Here is a 21982-nt window from a genome sequence, read left to right as displayed (position 1 = left end):
CAGAAGCTGTGCCTTGGTTTTTGAACATTTCAGAAGTCAAATGGACTTCCGAAACGGATTAAGTTTGGCGCTTTTGTTTTTGCTATTTATTTTGCATTTTTGTTGTTGAGGCTTTTCTGGTTAATTTGTTTTTGTGACTGTATGGAACCCTGTTCAGCTACTGATTGATTGATAATGTGACTGTGGAAATGGATAAAAGCCCCCCCATCCAAACAATGACTATCATCAGTACAGGTATCATCTACAATACAGTGGTACCTCGGGTTAAGTACTTAATTCATTCCGGAGGTCTGTTCTTAACCTGAAGCATGACTTTAGCTAATGGGGGCCTCCTGCTGCTGCCGCGCCGCCAGAGCACGATTTCTATTCTCATCCTGAAGCAAAGTTCTTAACCCGAGGTACTATTTCTGGGTTAGCGGAGTCTGTAACCTGAAGCGTATGTAACCTGAAGCATATGTAACCTGAGATACCACTGTACTGTCTTATTTATTTTATAGTACAGTACGTTGATCATTGCTTTCATTTTATGGAACAATGGTCTTGTTAGATAGTAAAATTCATGTTAAATTGCTGTTTTAGGGGTTCTTTTTAAAAGTCTGGAATGGATTAATCCGTTTTGCATCACTTTCCATGGGAAAGCACGCCTTGGTTATGGAACGCCTTGGTTTTGGAACACCTTGGTTTTGGAACGGCTGTCCGGATCTGATTAAGTTTGAGAACCAAGGTACCACTGTAGCTATTAAGTTGTACGCACAACATGGAGATTCTTGAGTCAACCTCTTTAGAACATTATGGCATCTATCCGCCCTCTTTCCATACCTTAATCTCATTCCTATTCTATTCCTATCCTATTCCTGGATCAGGCCAAAGAGGCCTCACTATAGTCCTGGTCTCAAAGTGGCCAACAAGATAACCAGTGAGGAACCCTCAAGCAGGGATCGAGCACCAGAGCACTCCCCACTCATGCTTTACATTTTGTATTCTATGAATACTGGTCATTGACGATAATAAAGAGTTGAATAGTTTTGTATTGTATTCCTGTGCTCCACTCCATATTGCTGTTTTATTGTGCTCCTGTATTTGGCATTTTTATATTTTGTTGTTCGGTGGAGTTGGGGGTTTTCAGTGGAGATTGTGAAGCTGCTTTGTGGAGGAAGTTCCTCAAAAAGCAGTGGAACACATTTTTTTAAAAAAAAACACGGAGTTAAGGGAAATCCTGAGCTTCTTTCAAATGATCGAAGCGTGAACTAGCTCGTTCCTTCATAGTGCAGTTCAAAGTGGTCCTGTTCAATGTTCACTGTCTCGCAGGCTGCTTCCCACCCGCTAGGCCTCAGCCTGCTGACACTGCTGCCTCTTATTATCCCTCTCTGACCCTTTTCCCAGCACCAATTCAAGCTTCCCTGTTCGCTGGGCTTCTGAGGTCCCTTTTTTTAAGGGCTTCTCACCTCCCTTTTGTTACCTGAACAATAAGTAACCCAGGTAGTTAGTTATAAACTCAAAGGGAACAAGAGCCTGGTTGATAATTTATAGCAGCATCACAAATTTAAATGGAAAGTAAATATCAAGTTGTTAGCATTAAAAGAAAACCCAATCCCGGAGAACTGGGAAAGCAACATTCATGGGGGGGAATGCCTCGATGTTCCAGTCCTAATGAGCCTTTCGCTTAAATGTTATTTTCCTTTTTTTATTTTGGTTTAACTTGCCCGCTTTCCAACATCTGTCTTCTTGCTATTCATTCTCTATGCTGCCTCCCTACCCCATTATTCCCCACCACTTCCTTGAGCAATGTTGAGCTGGGTTTTTGAGACCCATTCTTGGTACAAGAAAGAGGACCTTTGATCCCTTTGAAAACTAATTTGGGATTCCTGCTTCGGACCAAGCCCTGGATCACCACCGCTCGCACCATCCCTGGTCTTTGAACCCTGAAGCCTGCATCTTTGTTGATTTCATTGAATAAATTGGACTTGGAAAGGACAGAGGAGGAAGAAAGGTAAGAACTGTTCCTCCTGGTAACATTTCCCCCCCTCTCTGTTGAATTTGGCCTTTAGGCTGGCCTGTGTACTGTGTGACACAACAAATATGATGTTGCAATTTGAGCCCAGAGCCCCAACAGCCCCTTCGCAGCAAAACAGAATCTAAATTTTACCGCATCAGAAAATGACAATCCACTTTCCTACTCCTGCCTTCCCAAATTGATTAACTTAATATTGCAATTTTAAATCCCTCCCCTCTTCTCTCTCTCTCTCTCTCTCTCTCTCTCTCTCTCTCACACACACACAATTTTCAGTTTGCTCTTCAAGGAAATATTCACATTTTCCTCTTGGAAAACCCCCAATCCTAACACATTTTTAAAAGTGATGTTAAACACCCCATTTTAATTCTCCGCTTCTATAATTTGAACAAAGTAATGGCATTGAGAAGCAACAGGAAATGATTGTTCTCTAGTAGCACAGAGATTTTCAGGCTTTTAGGATTCTGTTCAGCGCTAGTCTACTGGCAGTTACCGGCGCAGAGCATAGAGTTGTCTGAGGCTGCACACTGTAGGGTAAGATTGGTAATGGTGAACAAAACTTGCTTCCAAGAAAGTTTTTCTGCCATTAGTGACCCTCTCCCAAGAGGATGGGAGGTAGCCAACAGGGTGCCTTACAGATGTTTTTTGAGCCCAGCTCCCATCAGCCCCAGCCACATCTGTCGGGTATCACATTGGTTTGGAATCCTTGATCACCTTTTAATATTTCTGCAGAAGGACACTCTTTGGGGGGAAAACCCACTGCTGGAGCAGATTTACAGCACTTAAGAGGGCTATATCGATCTCCCCACTGATGTTTAAATTACATTCTTAGCTTCACTTGTCAGAATACTCGACTCTTACCAATGGAAATGCTGCTCTCATTCCTTTTTGTACTGTATTAGTACAATAACTATCGTGGTGGATAGGGCCTATGGATGGCTACTATAGCTGTGCTCTGCCTCCACAGTTAGAGGCAGCAAGGTTTTTGATTACCAGTTGCTAGAAACCACAGGAGGAGAGAGGGATCTTGTGTTCGAATCCTGCTTGCAGGTTTCCCTATGGGGCACCTGGCTGGCCACTGGGAGAAGAGGATGCTGGACTAGGTGGCCATTGGCCTGATCCAGCAAGCTTTTCTGATGTTGTTAGGATTGTTCCAAACACGTCCTGGGCCTCTTTGTGAATGCAATGGCAACAACTTGTTCAGGGGAAGGGTTGTGTCTCAGGGGTAAAGCAACTGTATTGCATCCAAAGGTCCCAGGTTCAATCCCTGACAGCATCTCCAGGCTAGGTTGGGAATGTCACCTGCCCGAAACCCCAGAGAGCAGCTGCCAGTTAGTGTCAACAACACTGAGCTTGATGGACTGATAAGTCCTGGCTCAGTATAAGGCAGCTGGTTCCTACGTGAGGCCGTGCCTGATTCCAGTTATTCTTCTGTCCCTTTCCTTTATGGGGGGAAAAACCCCACCCTCTCCGCAGGGTGGGGGAAGGCCTGGTAAGCGGAATTAACTCAGCTGTAAAACCTGCCTAGGTACTTTTGGTGTTATCAGGACATTTGCTACAGCCAAAGTCCAAACTGCTTCAGTGGATTGAGCAAACTAATCATCTGGCATGGCTGAGCATGTGTTTGCTCTCTTCCTGAGCTGTGGGAAGCACAAGGGAGTTAGCTATAGAACATAAAATTTCTATGAAGCAACCCAGAGGTTGGCCTGCTAATGTTACAGACCCAAGTTTGGGATAGAACTGGATCGTGAACTTAAAACATCAGATTTGCTGTGCATGGCCTGATTGATCAGGCCTGAGACACAGTACAAAGTGAGGCAGCCACCTCAAGTGGTAGGTTTTGAATGCTATCATAAGCAAAACCTTGGAAAGACCTCAGGGGCATTGCTATGTTCTTGCCTTATCCCTGTTAACTTAATGCGCTTTGCACAGCAAAATTCCCTGTTGGTTTGAACTTAATGATTAATTTATTTATACTGTGCTTTTTACTCTGGCAGGGACTAGAGGCAGCTTACAGATAAAAATAATAACAACTAAAAACATAGGAAAAAACCATTAAAATTAAACGTTGTTAGAATTAAAACTATATATAAAAATCTATTTAAAACACACAGATAATTACAATAAAAACAGCATGGTGCCAGCTCTTTTGTTAAAAACAGTCAGTTCCTAAAAGCCAGTTGGAACAACAAACTCTTTACCTGTGAGTAAAAGGACAAAAAGGGGGCAGCCACTCTAACCTATTAAAAATAGTTCCTAAAATCCATTTGGGACAAAAAAAGTCTTCACCTGCCACTAGAAGGGCAACGAGGAGGCAGCCACTCTCAACTATTACCACCCTAAGTCCCATAACATTTTGGATGCATCCTCCAAAAGCTGTTGTATACAACTTAAATACAGTGGTACCTCGGGTTACATACGCTTCAGGTTACATATGCTTCAGTTTACAGACTCCGCTAAGCCAGAAATATTACCTCAGGTTAAGAACTTTGCTTCAGGATGAGAACAGAAATCGCGCAGCGGCGGCGCAGCGGCAGCAGGAGGCCCCATTAGCTAAAGTGGTGCTTCAGGTTAAGAACAGTTTCAGGTTAAGAATGGACCTCCAGAACGAATTAAGTACTTAACCCGAGGAACCACTGTATAGTTAAGAACATAGGAAGAGCCTGCTGGATCAGAAGAGTGGCTCATCTAGTCCTGCATCCTGTTCTCACAGTGGCCAAGCAGATGCCCCTAGGGGGAAGCCCACAAGCAGGTTCTGAGCACCACACCACTCTCTCCTAAAATAGGAGCTCAAGGCAGAGTTCATAGCCCCGTCCCTCTCCACTTCATCTTCACAAGAACCCTCTGAGATAGGTCAGGCTGAAGGTTGGTGACAGGCCCAAGGTCACCAAGTGAGCTTTGTCGCTGAGTGAATATTTGAACGCAGGTCCACTCTGCCTCTCTAACTCATTTCCCCCAAATCTTCCCACAGCACATAGTTAAACCATAGAACTCACTCCCAAAGAAGGCAGTGATGGCCACCAACTTGGATGACACCAAGAGAGGATTAGACAAATTCATGGAGGTTGATGGCTACTAGCTCTGCTTTCACACTCAGAGGCAGTAATGTTTCTGAATACCAGTTGCTGGAAATGGCAGAAGGTGGTTGTGCTCTTGTGCTTGAGTCCTGCTTTGAGGGTTTCCCTTAGGAGCACTTGGTTGACTACTGTGAGGGCAGGATGCTGGACTAGATGGGGTATTTGCTTGGTCCAACAGGCTCATATTATGTTCTTAACCTGGTTCCTTCCAGATGTTTTGTTTTTATAACTGCCATCAACTCCAGCATAATACAACCATGTAGATATGTTGCAGCCCAAAACAGCTGGGTGGCATCAAATTCGTGGAGGCTGCTCTCACCAATACATCACACTCCCTCTCATTAAAGCACACCAAGCAGATAAAGGTAGAACTAAGCTGGTTGTCTAAACCTGGTGGAGTGGTCTGGTGGAAAGTGTGAACTGGTTCATCTCTGGTTCAGATTTCACATCAGTGGGCAGAGGGTCCGTCCAGACTGGTATGTGTGTGTGTGTCTGTGTTCTGCAACATGGCATTGATGCAATAACAGTGCACCAGTGATGGATTTATACTGGACCATCCACACTAAACCATTCCAGTTTATTGGTTGTTCTACTCTGCTTCCCTTGTGTTGCTGCTTTATTGCTTTCTAGAGGGGCACTTTAGCACTATAGTGCAACACCCTTCCTCCCCTGCCCAGAACATTTGTGGTATAAAAGGTTACAGGATATTACCAGGACATTACTGGAGATCCACTGAATGGAAAAGAATCAGCTTGCCCACCCTAAAACCTGTGCAGGCACAAATAGTATTCAAAGCAGGATCGGTATAATTGGGTATAACATGGCCAATACCATCATAAAAATAACAATGAACTCAAAATTAAAAGGACATATGGGAGGCCCCTTAGAGAAGCCACTCCCATAGCCTTGATCCTTTGCATATGAGAATAGTAATGCTACTGACCTACCTAGTAGGAGTGTCCCCACCCCCATCAATAAGCTGAGATCTGAGGTCTACTTCTGAGGGTCTTCTGGCGGTTCCTTTACTGCAAAAAGTGAAGTTACAAGGAACCAGGCAGAGGGCCTTCTCGTTGGTAGTGCCCTCCCTGTGGAATGCCCTCCCATCAGATGTCAGATTAAGAACTACACAACTTTTAGAAGACACCTGAAGGCAGCCCTGTATTGGGAAGTTTTTAACATTTGACGTTTTGTTATGTTTTTATATTCTGCTGGAGATAATGTATGTGAATAGTAATAGTACTGGGCCACCTCATAAGGTTCCTGGAAGGATTACTGAGATAATGCCTGTGAAGTGCTTTGAATGCTCAAATATGCCATATGAAATGTTGTGTCCTCATAGTTGCAATCCATTTTTCATGAATTAGTTGAATTGCCTTTAGTACAGCCCACTAAGCATCGGAGGCTTGCCATCACTTGAGAGCCCAGTGTGAACCCACCCGCAACGCTCCTTTCCAAAACCTAATAGCACGATCCTCCCCCTCTTTCACCTTTTCACGGATGTCCATCACAAAAGAGGAGAGGAGAACAGGTGTTCTCCTGACTCCTTTGGCTTCCTCTGAGAGGAGACACCTGACAAATCTTCAAAAGTTAATGATCAAAAAGCTTATCTGAGCCTTTTCGTTTATAAATTTATAAGACAAAAGAGAAATAATAAAGCCACTGGATAATTAGTAACCAGCTCAGTCCTGAGGCTTTGGAAATCAAACTGACCCTAGATCTCGACACAGACTCTGGGAGAGGTGGAAGGGAAAGGTGGGGTGATGCAAGGGGTCATTTGGGAGCTGGGGAGCTTTAAAGATCGACCCCCAAAAGGGGAAATGAGCAAAGAAAGATGATTTGAGGGGGTGGATGCGGTTAAAAATAGGAGAAAGAAAGAAATGCAAGACAAGAAGGAACAATGGTGGAAGAAAAGGACTTTTGGCGTCTTGAGGCCTTTCTCCTTCCACTCACAGGTAAGAAGAGCCTCTTGCTTTGCTTGTGACACTGGGCTCAGAAGCAAAAGCAGTACAGCTAATTAATGTGACTCCATTGGGATCCGCATCACAGGGGTGGCTATTGCAAGGTCTTTGCTTAGTTTTTGTCAATCTTTTTGTCCAACGTAGAGCTCGAACCCACGACTGTGAGATTAAGAGTCTCATGCTCTACCGAATGAGCTATCCCACAGATTCCCCACTGACCCGCCTTCCATTTGCTCCCAAAATCAGAGCTGTGGTCTTCACAAGCTCTCCCTATCAGTAACAGAAGGGGCTGTTTTTGCATTCATATTTTCCCCAAGGAGCCCTTCCGAAGGAGCTCATGTAAATCGCCTCCCTGCGTACAGAGATTCTCCCCCAGCCCCTAATAAATATTATTAGATTCAACAACAGTTTGGAGTTTTAAAAGAACATTTTTACTCCCCCCCCCCCCCCAAATGGAGCTCATTTATAGGTAGGTTGTGGATATATTCTGGTTAGCAAGAGTGGGAAAGAAAGTGCTAGGAACATTGGCATGAATTCCTAGGGAATCCTGTCTTTATCCAAGGCTGGTAGCGTATACTTTGAACATGCCTGTTTTGCCAGTAACAACAAGATGGCTTATCTGAGTTATTCGAGACTGAGGGCAAGAGTGTTGTGTGTTTGGGGAACATGTCTCATGATGGCAACTCTATGGCGCTTCATTTCACATCTTTGAACACTTCTGCTGTAGGAACAATTATGCGGACAGTTCCCCATGCTCATCAACCCTAACTGCCCGAAGATAGTTCCTTGCTTGCTCAGGTTTAGAAAAACGATTCTGGGTTCTTCTACCTCCCATGCAACATCTGAAATGGCGGACAGGATAAAAAAAAAAGAGATGTTTGCTGAGTGAGTTCCAAAGTTATTCCTCACCTAAAGAAGTACCTCCTTATCTGAATTGGACTTTGGGGCACTCTGTTGGCATGGGCCTGAAATTTTAGGTTTTAACTATACCTTTTATTTAGAATCATCTCAGACAGGGAAGCTGGGTTCTTGTCCAGTAGTTGTGCTACAACATGAATCTCTATGCCTTTAGATCGGCTGCTAGCACTAAGGAAAGGGTTAGGGTGATTTGAGAAGGTAGAGGATAAAAGGGGACAGAGAGAGAGAGAGATTAGGCAGGAGATGCCCTTACTGTAAGAGTCTTTCCACCACGGCTTTCTGGTGTGCAGCCTCTTCTGGGCTTAGGTTTTCCAGCTCCTTCATTATTGGCGGAGTGAAGTCTTCTCCATCGTCAGAGGTCTCCTCTTCGGACATCCTGGACTCCCCCATCCCATTGGCAAGAGCCGTGAGTTCTGTGCAGGGTTCTCTTTTCTCGACTTGGATGGTGCTGGCAGTCCGCTGCTGGCTGTCGCCATGCTGTGGGTAGGGGTCCGATTCCATCAGGGCTTTGATCAGTGTCTCCTTGCTCAGCCCAGATTCCAGGAGAGCCCCCAGCAGCTCCACCTGAAGATGAGTGAGTTTGGAAACCATGGTCTTTTAGTTCTGGCCGCTTCTCCTAAGGCCCGAGGTTTTTCCGACGTGCTCGACGCAGATCCCCGTGTTTGCTACACCATGTTTCTGAAGTCACCCGTCGGAGCGGAATAGAAATGGCAGCAGGCTCGGCCTTTGCAACCCCCCCCCAACAAAAAAATTCCCCAAGAGGGAAAAAAAAGCAGCTTCAGACCCCCCACAACTGTCCTGAGTCAGTGCTGATAAAGGGACCCTCGCCTATCTGTTTACATTGGAGCAATGCAAATTCTCCAAGGTTCATATTTATCTGTGTGCTTAGGCAAGTTACTGAACTTTGGACTTCGGCATTGCAACAGCAGTTCACAAAGTGCCCAGGAAGGGAGGGAGAGCGAGAGGAAAAATAAGAGGGGGAAGAAGAGTGGAGGAAAAGGAGATGAGGCTGCACAGGAGACACCTCATGAAGAAAAAGAAGGGACCAGGTGGTGGTGGAGAGGAGCAGGAGCAGGGCATGGGAAGAAGTTTAATGGCATCTCCTAGAAAGGTACATAATAGAACGATACCAAGCTCAGTAGCAGAACATCTGCTCAGAAGCAGAAGCAGTCCCTGGCATCTCCTAGTGGAGTTGGGAAATAATCTTGCCTGAAACCCCGGAGAGCTGTTGCCAGTCAGTGTAGACAGTACTGGGTGAGATGGACCAGTGGTCTGACATGGTATAAGGTAGCTTCCTATGTACCTTTGGGATGTGGCTGGAAAGTATAGAAAGGGCTGGCCCAGCACATTCTGGGGCGTAGATGGTCCTGTCCTCCTCAAATGGTTCTCTCTCTCAGCTCCTAACTCACTGGGTCCATCAGGAGGTTGTCTTCTGGAAGAAGCCCCGTTGCAATGAAAATAAGCTGCGGAAGCGCATGGCCACGCTGTTCATGGTAGATTTGACTTGAGGATGACAACCTATCTGTCCCACGCTCTGCTGCTACCAGGCATGGGTGGATCTGTCATTCTGGGTTTCCCTCATTTATTCATATTTCCAAGTGTAAATTCAGTTCTTCATATTTCCATATCAGTTTGTGTTGTTGTTTTTAAAGTCCTCGTGAAAATTCATCAGAATTTTGGTGCAAATTTCTCCTGATTTGCACATTTTTTATTCTTCTTGTTGCTGTTTATATACAGCCTTTTCCCCAGACTCCTACTCAAGGGGACTTACACAAATTAAAACAACACAGATGAAATACAAAAAGTTAAAAAGATGATACTTTAAAAGTAATTGGACTAATAAATTAAAGCAATATACAAATTTCTATGCAATTTTCCATAATATGTTATATGTCCCTATGTTATTTTCTCCTAATGTATGCATGTTTATGCACACTTTATCCCAGTCAATACAATTTTTTCCCCACATTCGTTGGCTAGAGAACTGCACTGCAAAATTTGGAAAAGCACACATTTTGAAGGATGGTTTTGCATTTCAGTCTGTGTATTGTTTCAGAAAGTGCAAATTCAGTAGGTCTGTCTTTATAGGAAAACCAAAATGACTGCCAATGAAAAACAAACCTGAGTAATCCAATTCACAGGGCAGTTCTGCAATTACACATTTCCACCCATGTTTTAAAAAATAAGATAAAAGACAAGTACGGTATATATGGCAGCTACACTGAGGAGATGTGATAGCCCTATGTGCAAATATCTAAAGGGTTTTCACATGGAGAACGGAGCAAGCTTGTTTTCTCCTACTTCAGATGCTAGGACCCAATCCAATGGATTCAAAGTTACAAGAAAGGAGATTCAAACTTAACATCAGGATGAATTTTCTGACAGTAAGTACTATTTGACAATGGAACAGACTCCCACAAAAGGTGGTAAAACTCTTCTTTGTTGGAGGTTTTCAAACAGAAGTTGGATAGCCATCTGTCATGTATGATCTAGTTGAGATTCCAGTGTTGCAAGGGGGGACTAGATGACCCTCAAAATCCCTTCCAACTCTACAATTATTATTATTATTATTATTATTATTATTATTATTATTTATTCTATTATCAGGCAGGCACCTTCACAGTACTCTCTGGCACCTGCTTACAACATTTTGGTTTAGACAAGTCTATCCAGATGTTTAGAAAGTTGATTAGAGTTTTAATCTATTTTTAGTCTATTATTTTAACTTTTCAAAAATGTTAAATTACTGTATTGTTGCTAATTATTCTTACTGATAATCTTAGGTAAAGGTAAAGGGACCCCTGACTATTAGGTCCAGTCATGACCGACTCTGGGGTTGCGGCGCTCATCTCGCTTTATTGGCCGAGGGAGCTGGCGTATAGCTTCCGAGTCATGTGGTCAGCATGACTAAGCCGCTTCTGACGACCCAGAGCAGCGCACGGAAACACCGTTTACCTTCCCACCGGAGCAGTACCTATTTATCTACTTGCACTTTGACGTGCTTTTGAACTGCTAGGTGGGCAGGAGCAGGGACCGAGCAACGGGAGCTCACCGCGTCGCGGGGATTCGAACCGCCGACCTTCTGATCGGCAAGTCCTAGGCTGTGGTTTAACCCACAGCGCCACCTGCGTCCCTCGATTGATAATCTTACCATAATCTTATTGTTTATTTATTATAATTATTATAGTAACACTTTGAACTTCGCCTAGTAACATTTCCACCCCTCTTTTGCAAAAGAGCCCAGGTTGGGAAATAAAGCAGGAAAACAGCAGAGCTTTTTAAAAACATGTAGGAACATCTGAAAACATTTCAAAGCAATTCAGTATCCTCACAGTAAATAATTTAATGGCTGCCAGCAGTGCTATTTTTCTAGAAAAGGAGGTGCTACTGCCAGAACTCACCATGAATGCCACCCTTGTTCTCTTAGAATGACAATGGTGCCCACCTGAGAGGTGCTGGAACTCAGTTCCAGCTGAAAAAAAACCCCTGGTTGCCAGTAGCAGTATCTGTCAGCCTTCAAAGGCCTGGGTGAACATGATTAAAAAAAATAAAAAAATAAAATCTTCCTGAATGTTGTTAAGGAGACAGATGCACCTCTCCTACTGGGAAGGTGTTCCACAAACAGGGAGCCACCACTGAAAAGACCCTGTAGTTTATCAGCACCAACTGGACAGTTCCATGTAGTGGCACTACCAGCAGGGCCTCCCCTACTGATCATAAGGCCCAAGATGGTTGATACTGAGGGAGCTGGCCTGCCCTTGGATACCCTAGTTTTCAACCTTTTTGAGTTCACGGCTCCCTTGCCCAACTACATTCTTTCTGTGGCACTCCTGTGGGGCTCTGGAGCCCAGTTATGTCACCCCTCGCTTGCAGAGTTGGCAGCCTTTCGCCCTTTTTTCGAAACCCTCCCTTGTGGAGTGTTCCCTCTTCCTCCTCTCCCCTCTCCATGGGAGTCCTCTGGGCAGCCGCTGCTGCTGCCCCTGGTTTCTTAGCTGTGCCCCCAGCCCCAAAGAGAGGTGCCTTCTCCCACTGCCCCACAGGGGCCTGGGACTTGTCTGTCCATTCCCAGCAGCAAGGGCTGGTGGAATGTATGGGATCCCTCACCTGCTTGCTTGCTTGCTTGCTTGCTTGCTTGCTTGCTTACTCCAAGGCCACCTGAGCTCCTGGCAACCAGCACCCCCCGGCCAGCCCCAGAGGCACCATTTGCCTGGGGAGCTTGTAGCCAGGGCTGTTGCACAAACAGCCGCACAAGCCTTTGGGAGGCAGAGACGCAAGAGGACATCAGAGGACGGAGGGAAGGAAGGAAGGAAGGAAGGAAGGAAGGAAGGAAGGAAGGAAGGAAGGAAGGAGGGACAGAGGCCAGTGTTACCTGTGGCTCCCCTGACCATCATTCAAGGCACCCCAGGGTGCCACGGCACACTGGTTGAAAACCTTTGCCCTTGTGCTTTAATAGACAATCTGTGTATTACATACTCCTATTTGGCAGCTCAGGTGCACAAAATGAAAGAGATCTTGACAGATCTCATCCTGCCCATTTACTTCCTGGCCTGTGATTATCCCATTATAGAACCAAGCCAGGCGTCTCCCTTGATGACTGGGCTGGTAGCTCCACCCAAAGTTTCTACGCCCACCTGTCCTCAGCAGCTGACAGGTAACTTATACAACCTGGCCGGAACCAGCTTTCCGCAGGGAAACTTGCCATGTCCAGGGCTTGGCTTATGGTTTAAAAGGTTTTTGGTCAATTGGTCCTCAAGGCAATCTATATTGATAGCCATCTGTCAGGGATTCTTTAGTTATGATTCCTGCATTGCAGGAGGCTGGACCAAATTACCTTTTGAGTCTCTTCTAACTCTAACATTCTATGATGGCGACTTACAACAGATCAGTCTTCACCAACCTGATGCATGCCTGCACCCATGTTTTTTGGACTACATCTCCCATCAGCCCCATCCAGCATGGCTGTGCTTCCATTAACTCCAGCATCGTACGGCTGGGCTGGCAGGGCTTGATGGGAGCTGTAGTGCAAAAGATGCTTTAAATGTGCGAGGTGCATGCAGCCAAGCAAACACATGCAACTGCTTCAGCGTAGCTGCTGAGTTGGGGCTAGAGAATTTTAGAAGCAGAGAGCAAATCCGAGAAACACAGGGCTGGGGGTTTCTATCCTCCACTGCCGGCTTTCTGATTCTTCTTTTATCCAGGACGGAAAGGCAAGAAGACCGAAGAAAAATGTGGATAGGATGTGCACATTGTTGGTATCAGAAAGAAGAGTGCCACTTAGTGGCCAAACTGACCTGTTGCACTACTTTAAAACAGCCTGTTTGATGCATCGGATGCAGGAGTGAGGAACTTTTTCAAGCGGAGGGCCACATTCCCTTCTGAGTAACCTTAGAAGGGCCACATGCCAAAAGTGGGCAAGGCCAGAGGCAGAATAAAAAGTGGGTGGAACAATGAGTGCAAACTTTATCTTTGTACAGTAGGCTTGCTTCTACACACCTCACTCTCTCCTCCACCCAGACAAGCAAGAGGCATGATTGGAATTCAAGGGCACGTTAGGGCTGGGTGATATCTGGTTTTCAACATTGCAATATATCACCAGCTAAACATCGCAATATACTTTTATATTGCCATGTCCAAAAGAAGGCTGGAGCTATGTAGAGGCATTCACAGTTTTCCCCATACAGTGGTACCTCTGGTTACATACACTTCAGGTTACAGACTCCGCTAACCTAGAAATAGTACCTCGGGTTAAGAACTTTGCTTCAGGATGAGAACAGAAACCGTGCTCTGGCGGCGCGGCGGCAGCAGGAGGCCCCATTAGCTAAAGTGGTGCTTCAGGTTAAGAACAGTTTCGGGTTAAGAACGGACCTCCAGAACGAATTAAGTACATAACCAGAGGTACCACTGTATTGTGTTTTTTTTGCATAGCACGCATGTGCACACACACACTGTTTCACAATACAGTATATTGCCAGGTCAGAAACTATGAAACCAATATCATGATGTGGACTTCAAAACGGCTTTGGAAGATATATCACCCAGTCCTACTGTGGATATAATTGGATCTCACCTATTGACTCTAATGCCACTTCGAGAGATTTGGTGTTTTTTTTACTGGATAGTGAGGTACATTTTAAATAAATAAATGTATATTAAAATTGTGTAGATCTCTCTTATATTTTTTACATTTTACTGCACCTTGAAAGCACATGCTAAGGAAATTCCTCCCCCCCCCCCCAAGTATTCTGGGCACTGTAGTTTTCCCCTCACAGAGTTACAGTTCTAACAAGCCGTAACTAACTACTATACCCATAATTTGGGGGGGGGGAGGGCAGGGGCGGAAATGCCTTTTGAATGTGAGAAGAGGATCCTGGACCAGGTGGGCCTTCTGTCTGATCTAGCAGGCTCTTCTTATATTTTAAGGAAGCGACAGAACATGCCCAGTTCAAAACAAAGAATTATGTATGCAGTTAAAATATCAAAGGTCCAGAGTCCAGACCATGGGTAGGCAAACTAAGGCCTGGGGGCTGGATCCGGCCCAACTGCCTTCTAAATCCGGCCCACAGTCAGTCAGTGTGTTTTTACATGAGTAGAATGTGTCCTTTTGTTTAAAATGCATCTCTGGGTTATTTGTGGGGCATAGGAATTCGTTCATCCCCCCCCAAATTAGTCAGGCCCCCCACAAGGTCTGAGGGACAGTGGCCCCCTGCTGGAAAAGTTTGCTGACACCTAGTCCAGACAGCATTGAAAGCAGACAGGTCTTTTATCACCTCAATGCCATCATGAGCACAAGTCATTGTGACGCAGGATAAAATGTACTTTGGAGGAGGGGCTCAAAGGCTGCTACTCAAGTGTTCGATTCAGTTCCCTGTTAAAAAAGGAAGCCACCTTGTGTGCTGACCTTTTCATTCTCTAGGAGAGGAATCATTTCAAACCAAAGCAGCCTCAAACAAACCCAAGTGCCCTTAACTATCAAACCACTAAAATTGGTTCCCACTGATGAATCAACCTGTAGCTGGTGCCCCAAGGCAAACTTGCAGCCTAGCAGAGCTGTCTCCTCCAGAACTACTCTCAAAGCAGCCCTGCTTACGCCAGCAGTAAAACAAGTGTAAAATGAGCATCAGTTAAAAGACATGTGCAAAATTGTGAAACTTGGGCCCCATCTTCCCTTCAATGTGGGAAACATTCATTTACCATAGGCCAGACGACGACTAGCCCAGTTTCCATCCCGTCCCAGTGGGGAAAAAAGACTGCTGAGGAGGAGCAGATGAGGCTTAACAGTGTTTAAAGTAGATGAAGCAATTCCACTCATTATCATTATGGTAATAATAGTAATTATGCCATTAACCTTTCTAGCAACTTTCCCAAGAGAGCCAGCGAGTGCTGTAATGCAGACACATCAGAATGATGCTGTGGTCATACAGGCTGCAATCTTCAAACCACTTACTCTGAAGTAGTCTTATTAAAGTCCCTTGGGCACTTCTCAAGAGGGAAGAGACTCTGTTTAATGTGTTCACTTCAGGGTTCTGGAGTGATAGGGAACGTGCATCCCCCCCCCCTTTCTCTCTCTCTGTCCTGATATCTTTTCCGGCCCCTCCTCTCTCTCCTCTTTGATAGACAGAATCATTTGGTGGGTGTGGGAAATGCATAATTTTTCTGCATTATTAAAACTGCAGAAATGGCAGTTCTACTGGGTTTTATGCAACTAAAATTTTTCTCAAGAGTAGATCAATTGAAATTAATGGGCCTAAATTAGTCAGAGCATTAATTTCAGTGGACCTACCCTGAGGACCCTTGACTATCACTATCTTCAGTTGTATTGCAGCAAATTAAGGGTGCACAATGAAAGCTGGTTTGGAGCGCAAGAGTCTGCTGGTTAAGGCCAAAGAGGAACCCACCCAGCTCAGCACCAACCCGACTGGTGCTGAGCCAACCCGATTCCCCAAAGAAAAGTAAAAAGGTAAAGGTAAAGGTACCCCTGCCCGTACGGGCCAGTCTTGACAGACTCTAGGGTTGTGCGCCCATCTCACTCAAAGAGGCCGGGGGCCAGGGCTGTCCGGAGACACTTCCGGGTCATGTGGCCAGCGTGACATCGCTGCTCTGGCGAGCCAGAGCCGCACACGGAAACGCCGTTTACCTTCCCGCTAGTAAGCGGTCCCTATTTATCTACTTACACCCAGGAGTGCTTTCGAACTGCTAGGTTGGCAGGCGCTGGGACCGAACAATGGGAGCGCACCCCGCCGCGGGGATTCGAACTGCCGACCTTTCGATCGGCAAGCCCTAAGTGCTGAGGCTTTTACCCACAGCGCCACCTGCGTCCCCAAAGAAAAGTAGCCAACCCGATTCCCCAAAGAAAAGCCCTCGACCAGGACCAGAGAACATCAGCACTACTCTCCTCAATTGTGATTCCCAACAAATGGTATTCAGAAGCATACTGCCTCCTAGTATTATCAACCTTGGTGAAAGTCAGTGTAAAGAGAGGGAAAAATGACAAAAATGTTTTACTTTTTTAAAAATACAATGATACATTGTTTAAATTGAAAAATATTTCATTACAGATAATATAAATCTGTATATATGATATGATGATATATTATAAATTTATGTTTTCTTCTTATTATTTGAATTTATATACTGCCCTAAACCCAGAGGCCTTAGGGCGGTTCACAGAACAAAATCAAAATATAAAACCACAAAATATATACAGTGGACCCTCCGGATACAAATTTAATTTGTTCCAGGGGTCTGTGTACACCCCAAAAAATCTGTATCCAGAGGTGCCTGTTCTGCACATGCACACAGGGCGGTAGCCCACTTCTGCGCATGGGGCAGTAGCTCGCTTCTGCACATGCGCGGCCGGTGGTAGACTGCTTCTGTGCAGGCACGGCCGCCGAAAGCCTTCCTGTTACTTCCAGGTTCGCTGCGTCTGTATCCTGAAGAATATGCAACCAAAGAGGTATGTAACCTGAGGTTCCACTGTAATCAAAATAAAAGCAACCCAATAACTGCCCCTCCAAAAAACACCCACATTTTAAAAGGGCATAGGTTATCAGTCAAATCAACCAACGGCCTGGTTAAAAAGGAACTTTTTTGTCTGGTGCCTAAAAGTGTATAATGAAGGCGCCAGGCGAACTTCTCTGGGGAGAGCATTCTACAGATGGGGAGCCACTGCAGAGAAGGCCTGTTTTCGTGTTGCCACCCTCCAGACCTCTCTAGAAGGAGGCACATGAAGAAGGACCTCAGAAGATGATCTCAGGATCTGGGTAGGTTCATATGGAAAGAGGTATTGCGGTCAAGGATTTATAGGTCAAAACCAGCACTTTGATTTGGGCCCAGAAACTAATTGGTAGCCAGTGCAGTCAAACCAGGATTGGTGTAATATGCTCAAATCGTCTTGCTCCGGTGAGCAACCTGGCTGCTGAATTCTTCAGTAGCTGAAGTTTCCGAACCATCTCTAGAGGCAGCCCTACGTATAACGCATGGCAGTGATCTAACCTTGGAGTAACCAGAGCATAGACAACAGTAGTTAGGCTATCCCTGTCCAGATAGGACCGTAGCTGGGCCACCAGCCACAGCTGATGGAAGGCACTCTGGGCCACTGAGACCACCTGAGCCTCAAGCGACAGCAAAGGATCCTGGACTACCCCCAAGTTACAAACCTGCTCCTTCAAAGGAAGTGTAACCCCTTCAAGGCAGGTGACCTCCCAGCCATCTGGTCTAGGGAACCACCCAATAACAGTGCCTCAGTGTTATCTGGATTTAGTTTCAGTTTGTTGGCTTTCTTCCAGTCCATTACCGAGGCAAGACACTGATCCAGCACTTCTACTGCCTCACCTGCAGATGTAAAGGAGAAATGGAGCCGAGTGTCATCAGCATACTGCTGACAATGTACTCCAAATCTCCGGATAACCCCACCCAGTGGATTCATGTAGATGTTAAACGACGTGTGGGATAGGATTGAGCCCTGCGGAACCCCCCACTTTAGGTTCCACGGGGCTGAAAAGCATCCCCCAAGCAACACCCTCTGGGAACGACCATCCAAGTAGGACTGGAACCACTGGAAAGCGGTGCCACCCACCCTAGTTTGGACAGTCACTCCAGAAGGATACAGTGGTGCCCCGCAAGACGAATGCCTCGCAAGACGGAAAACCCGCTAGACGAAAGGGTTTTCCGTTTTGGAGGTGCTTCGCAGGACGAATTTCTCTATGGGCTTGCTTCGCAAGACGAAAATGTCTTGCGATTCCTGGGGGTTTTTTCCCCCACTCCCCACCCCCTTTTTCTAAGGCACTAAGCTGCTAATAGCCTTTTAGCAGCTAATCCGCTAATCCCTTAAGCCTTTAATAGCCGCTAATAGCCGCTAAACCGCTAATAGCACTAATCCGCTAATGGGCTTGCTTCGCAAGACGAAAAAACCGCTAGACGAAGAGACTCACGGAACGGATTCTTTTTGTCTTGCGAGGCACCACTGTACCATGGTCTAGAACGCAAGTGCTTGCCCTGACTGATCTGAGCACCTTGTCCACATTCTCGAGCCTTACCAGCTGAAATTCATCCAACACAACAGGACTAGACTGTGCTCTGGATGCCCCATGAGATTCATCTGCTATAACAGCAATCATGGTATTGGTGGATGCAAGTGATTAATATAACTAATAATTAATATTAGTTATATTAACTATTAAATTAATTCAATTAGATATATTAAGTATATTATTTTTATCTTACCAGTAGATACATCATTGTGGAAAAAACCATGTACATAAAATAAAAGCATCTTTTTTGGAGATCAGCACCCCTTGTAAAGAAGAGTATCTAACAATGCCTCCCCCCCCCCCAATAAAATTTAGAGACTCTTCAACAAAAGGGGATACTTGTTGGCATCTTTTGAAATTAAAGAGACAAAACCTGAGTCAAACTGCAAATGAATTCACTATCCCTGAAACTAAACCTATGACTAAAGCCATATAACTTTTTGGGGAAGTCTTAACAGCTGTCAAAACTGATCTTCTTTCTGGTGTCTTGCAGGTGCTGCCCTGTGTAGCCCTAATTCCAATTGTATTTGGCTGTATGTCATCTGCATTGGCATCTTTTGTACCATCAAATGCATCACTTAGAAATTTAAACTGACACCTGTCAAATAACAGTGCAATCGTTTAAAGAACACTTCTTTCTCTGTAAAAATGGTTAAGAGTGATGATACTTCTGCTTATTGGCAGAATATGATTACAGACTTGGTGATTTGACTACAATGGCAATGTAGAATATGTCCACCATTATAAGAGTACAAAGGGTGACCTTGGGCCAGCCACTGCCTCTTAACCTTACCTACTTCACAGGGTTGTTGTGAGGATAAAATGAGGAGCTGGAGAACTATGTGTGCCACCTTGAACTCCTTGGAGGAAAGGTAGAATATAAATGCAGTAATAAATAATGATGTTTTAAGCAGTTATTGCAATTGTTCCTCTTAAACTAAGTGGGTGTCCAGAGATCCAGAACAAGGCTGTGTATACTTCTGGTCGCTTCACCTGAAAAAGGTTGTTGCAGAATTGGAAAAGGTTAAGAAAAGAGCAATCAAAGTGATAAAGCGGATGGAGCAACTCCCCTATCAGGAAAGACAGCAGCGGTTGGAACATGACAGAAGTTTATAAAAGTATGCATGGGATGGGAAAAGTGGATAGAGAAAGGTTTCTCTCCCTTTCTCATAACACTAGAAAGGGACATGGGTGGCGCTGTAGGTTAAACCACAGAGCCTAGGACTTGATGATCAGAAGGTCGGCGGTTCGAATCCCCGCGACGGGGTGAGCTCCCATTGCTCAGTCCCTGCTCCTGCCAACCTAGCAGTTCGAAAGCACGTCAAAGTGCAAGTAGATAAATAAGTACCGCTCTGGCGGGAAGGTAAACGGCGTTTCCGTGCGCTGCTCTGGTTCATCAGAAGTGGCTTAGTCATGCTGGCCACATGACCCGGAAGCTGTACGCCGGCTCCCTCGGCCAGTAAAGCAAGATGAGTGCTGCAACCCCAGAGTCGGTCACGACTGGACCTAATGGTCAGGGGTCCCTTTACCTTTTACATAACACTAGAACTTATGGACATCAAATGAAACTGAACGTTGTTAATATTTAGGACAGATGAAAGCACATTATGGAACTGGCTCCTACAGGAGGCTGACTTGGCCACCAACTTGGATGGCTTTAAAAGAAGACTGGACAAATTGAATAAGGCTACCAATGGCTACTAGTCACAGTGGCTATGCTCTAGGAGGCAATAATGCTTTGGAATGCCAGTTGCTGGAAAGCTTAGGAGGGGAGAGTGCTCTTGTGCTTGGATCCTGCTTGCAGGTTTCCCACATGTATCTGGCTTGCCAGAACAGGATGGTGAACTACATGGGCCATTGGTCTGATCCAGCAGGCTCTTCTTGTCTTCCAAAAGAGAGCCAGCGTGGTGTAGTGGTTAAGAGCGGTGGACTCGTAATCTGGTGAACTGGGTTCGATTCCCCGCTCCTCCACATGCAGCTGCTGGGTGACCTTGGGCTAGTCACACTTCTCTGAAGTCTCTCAGCCCCACTCACCGCAGAGAGTGTTTGTTGTGGGGGAGGAAGGGAAAGGAGATTGTTAGGGGCTTTGAGACTCCTTAAGGGGAGCGAAAGGCGGGATATCAAGTCCAAATTCTTCTTCTTCTTCTTAATTGGAGAGTCCTTGCCAAGGACTCTAGAGAGCTTTAGGGGGATCAGGACCAAAGGTCTACATATTTCCAAAATCCTCTTTCCCACTGTATAATGCAGCTTCCTATGTCCCCATCATTTGAACTACACCACTGCATTGAATCTACACCTAGAAGGCCTATGTAAAATATACATAGGCTGAAGGAACGGCTCGGCCACTTTGTATGCCAGCAGCATCTTCGGATATAGTTCTGCGCTTCCAGTAAATGTGAAAAATATTCGGGAAGCACAAGTAGGGAGGAAGGACAACACAGTTCACTGGTCTTCACTGATGGCTGTGGAACGAAAGGAACCCAAACAAGTAGGCAGAGCCAACAAATTATAGGTTTCTTCCAATCCTCTTTCCTGCTGAGTTCAACAAGAGCAATGCTGAAACTGAGGAGGAGGAAACTGTCAGCCAGTTCCAAAAGAGAAGGCAGGCAGGTGGGAGCTGGCTGAGAGCAGAATATGGTTGGTGGGGCAGAACCCCATTTGCCCTAATGGACCAGCCTCCACTGTTCATCCACCATCTATTAGAACAGAATAAAATTAAATAGAAACCCACACTGAAGCTTAAAAACAAAATCTCCGAAGCCTACAATCAGATGTTTCAGCTGCTGTGGATGCCAATAAGAAGAGCTTACTGGATCAGGCCCAATGGCCCATCTAGTCCAGCATCCTTTTCTCACAGTGGCCAACCAGATGCCCCATGGAGAATCCGCAAAGCAGGACCCCAGTACAATAGCGTTTTCCCCTCCTGCGATTTCCAGCAGCTGGTATTTGGAAGCATTGCTGCTGCCAGAGGCAGATGATAGCCATCATAGCTAGTTCCCATGGATAGCCCTTTCCTCCATGAATTTGTCTAACCCACTTTAAAAGCCATCTAGATTGGTGGTGGGATGCAGGTGGCGCTGTGGGTTAAACCACAGAGCCTAGGACTTGCCGATCAGAAGGTCGGCGGTTCGAATCCCCGCAACGAGGTGAGCTCCCGTTGCTCGGTCCCTGCTCCTGCCAACCTAGCAGTTTGAAAGCACATCAAAGTGCAAGTAGATAAATAGGTACCACTCCAGCGGGAAGGTAAACGGCATTTCTGTGCACTGCTCTGGTTCGCCAGAAGTGACTTAGTCATGCTGCCCACATGCTGTTACGTCGGCTCCCTCGGCCAATAAAGCAAGATGAGCGCCGCAACCCCAGAGTTGGTCATGACTGGACCTAATGGTCAGGGGTCCCTTTACCTTTATGTTGGTGGCAAGTTCCGTAGCACCGCATGCTCACTAGACGACCTTGGGGGCCAGTCGTGAACTCTCAGCCCAACCTACCTCG

The 21982-nt window shown here is 45.7% G+C and overlaps 1 protein-coding gene and 1 long non-coding RNA gene across 7 annotated transcripts in view; one reads left to right on the top strand and one right to left on the bottom strand.

The window, feature by feature from the left end:
• HNF1A (HNF1 homeobox A) overlaps window positions 1-21982 on the bottom strand; it is a gene marked incomplete at its 5' end in the record, with an annotated part of 43715 nt that overhangs the window by 14098 nt on the left and 7635 nt on the right. For 2 of the 6 annotated variants that reach the window (XR_014505973.1, XM_083417727.1), the window contains one exon: window positions 8218-8555. The exons of 2 other annotated variants lie outside the window; for them this stretch is intronic. Coding sequence is in view for 1 of the 4 variants with exons in the window: in XM_083417727.1 (XP_083273853.1) it covers window positions 8218-8555 (338 nt within the window). Of the gene's footprint in view, window positions 1-1200; window positions 1259-2872; window positions 2972-8217; window positions 8556-21982 lie in introns of those variants that run through there. 2 more of the 6 variants (XM_083417730.1, XM_083417731.1) reach the window with 2 other exon arrangements.
• On the top strand, window positions 452-13620 carry LOC310666739. The gene is made up of 5 exons (XR_014505991.1): window positions 452-4413; window positions 4656-7040; window positions 7774-10348; window positions 10748-10934; window positions 13163-13620. It is a non-coding gene; the product is annotated as an uncharacterized lncRNA (long non-coding RNA).

This window comes from Podarcis tiliguerta, assembly GCF_965153285.1.
Source record: "Podarcis tiliguerta genome assembly, chromosome: 16".
NCBI classification, from domain to species: Eukaryota; Metazoa; Chordata; class Lepidosauria; order Squamata; family Lacertidae; genus Podarcis; species Podarcis tiliguerta.
The sequence above is the reverse complement of the archived record's forward strand: the minus strand, read 5'-3'. Positions and strand labels throughout refer to the sequence as shown.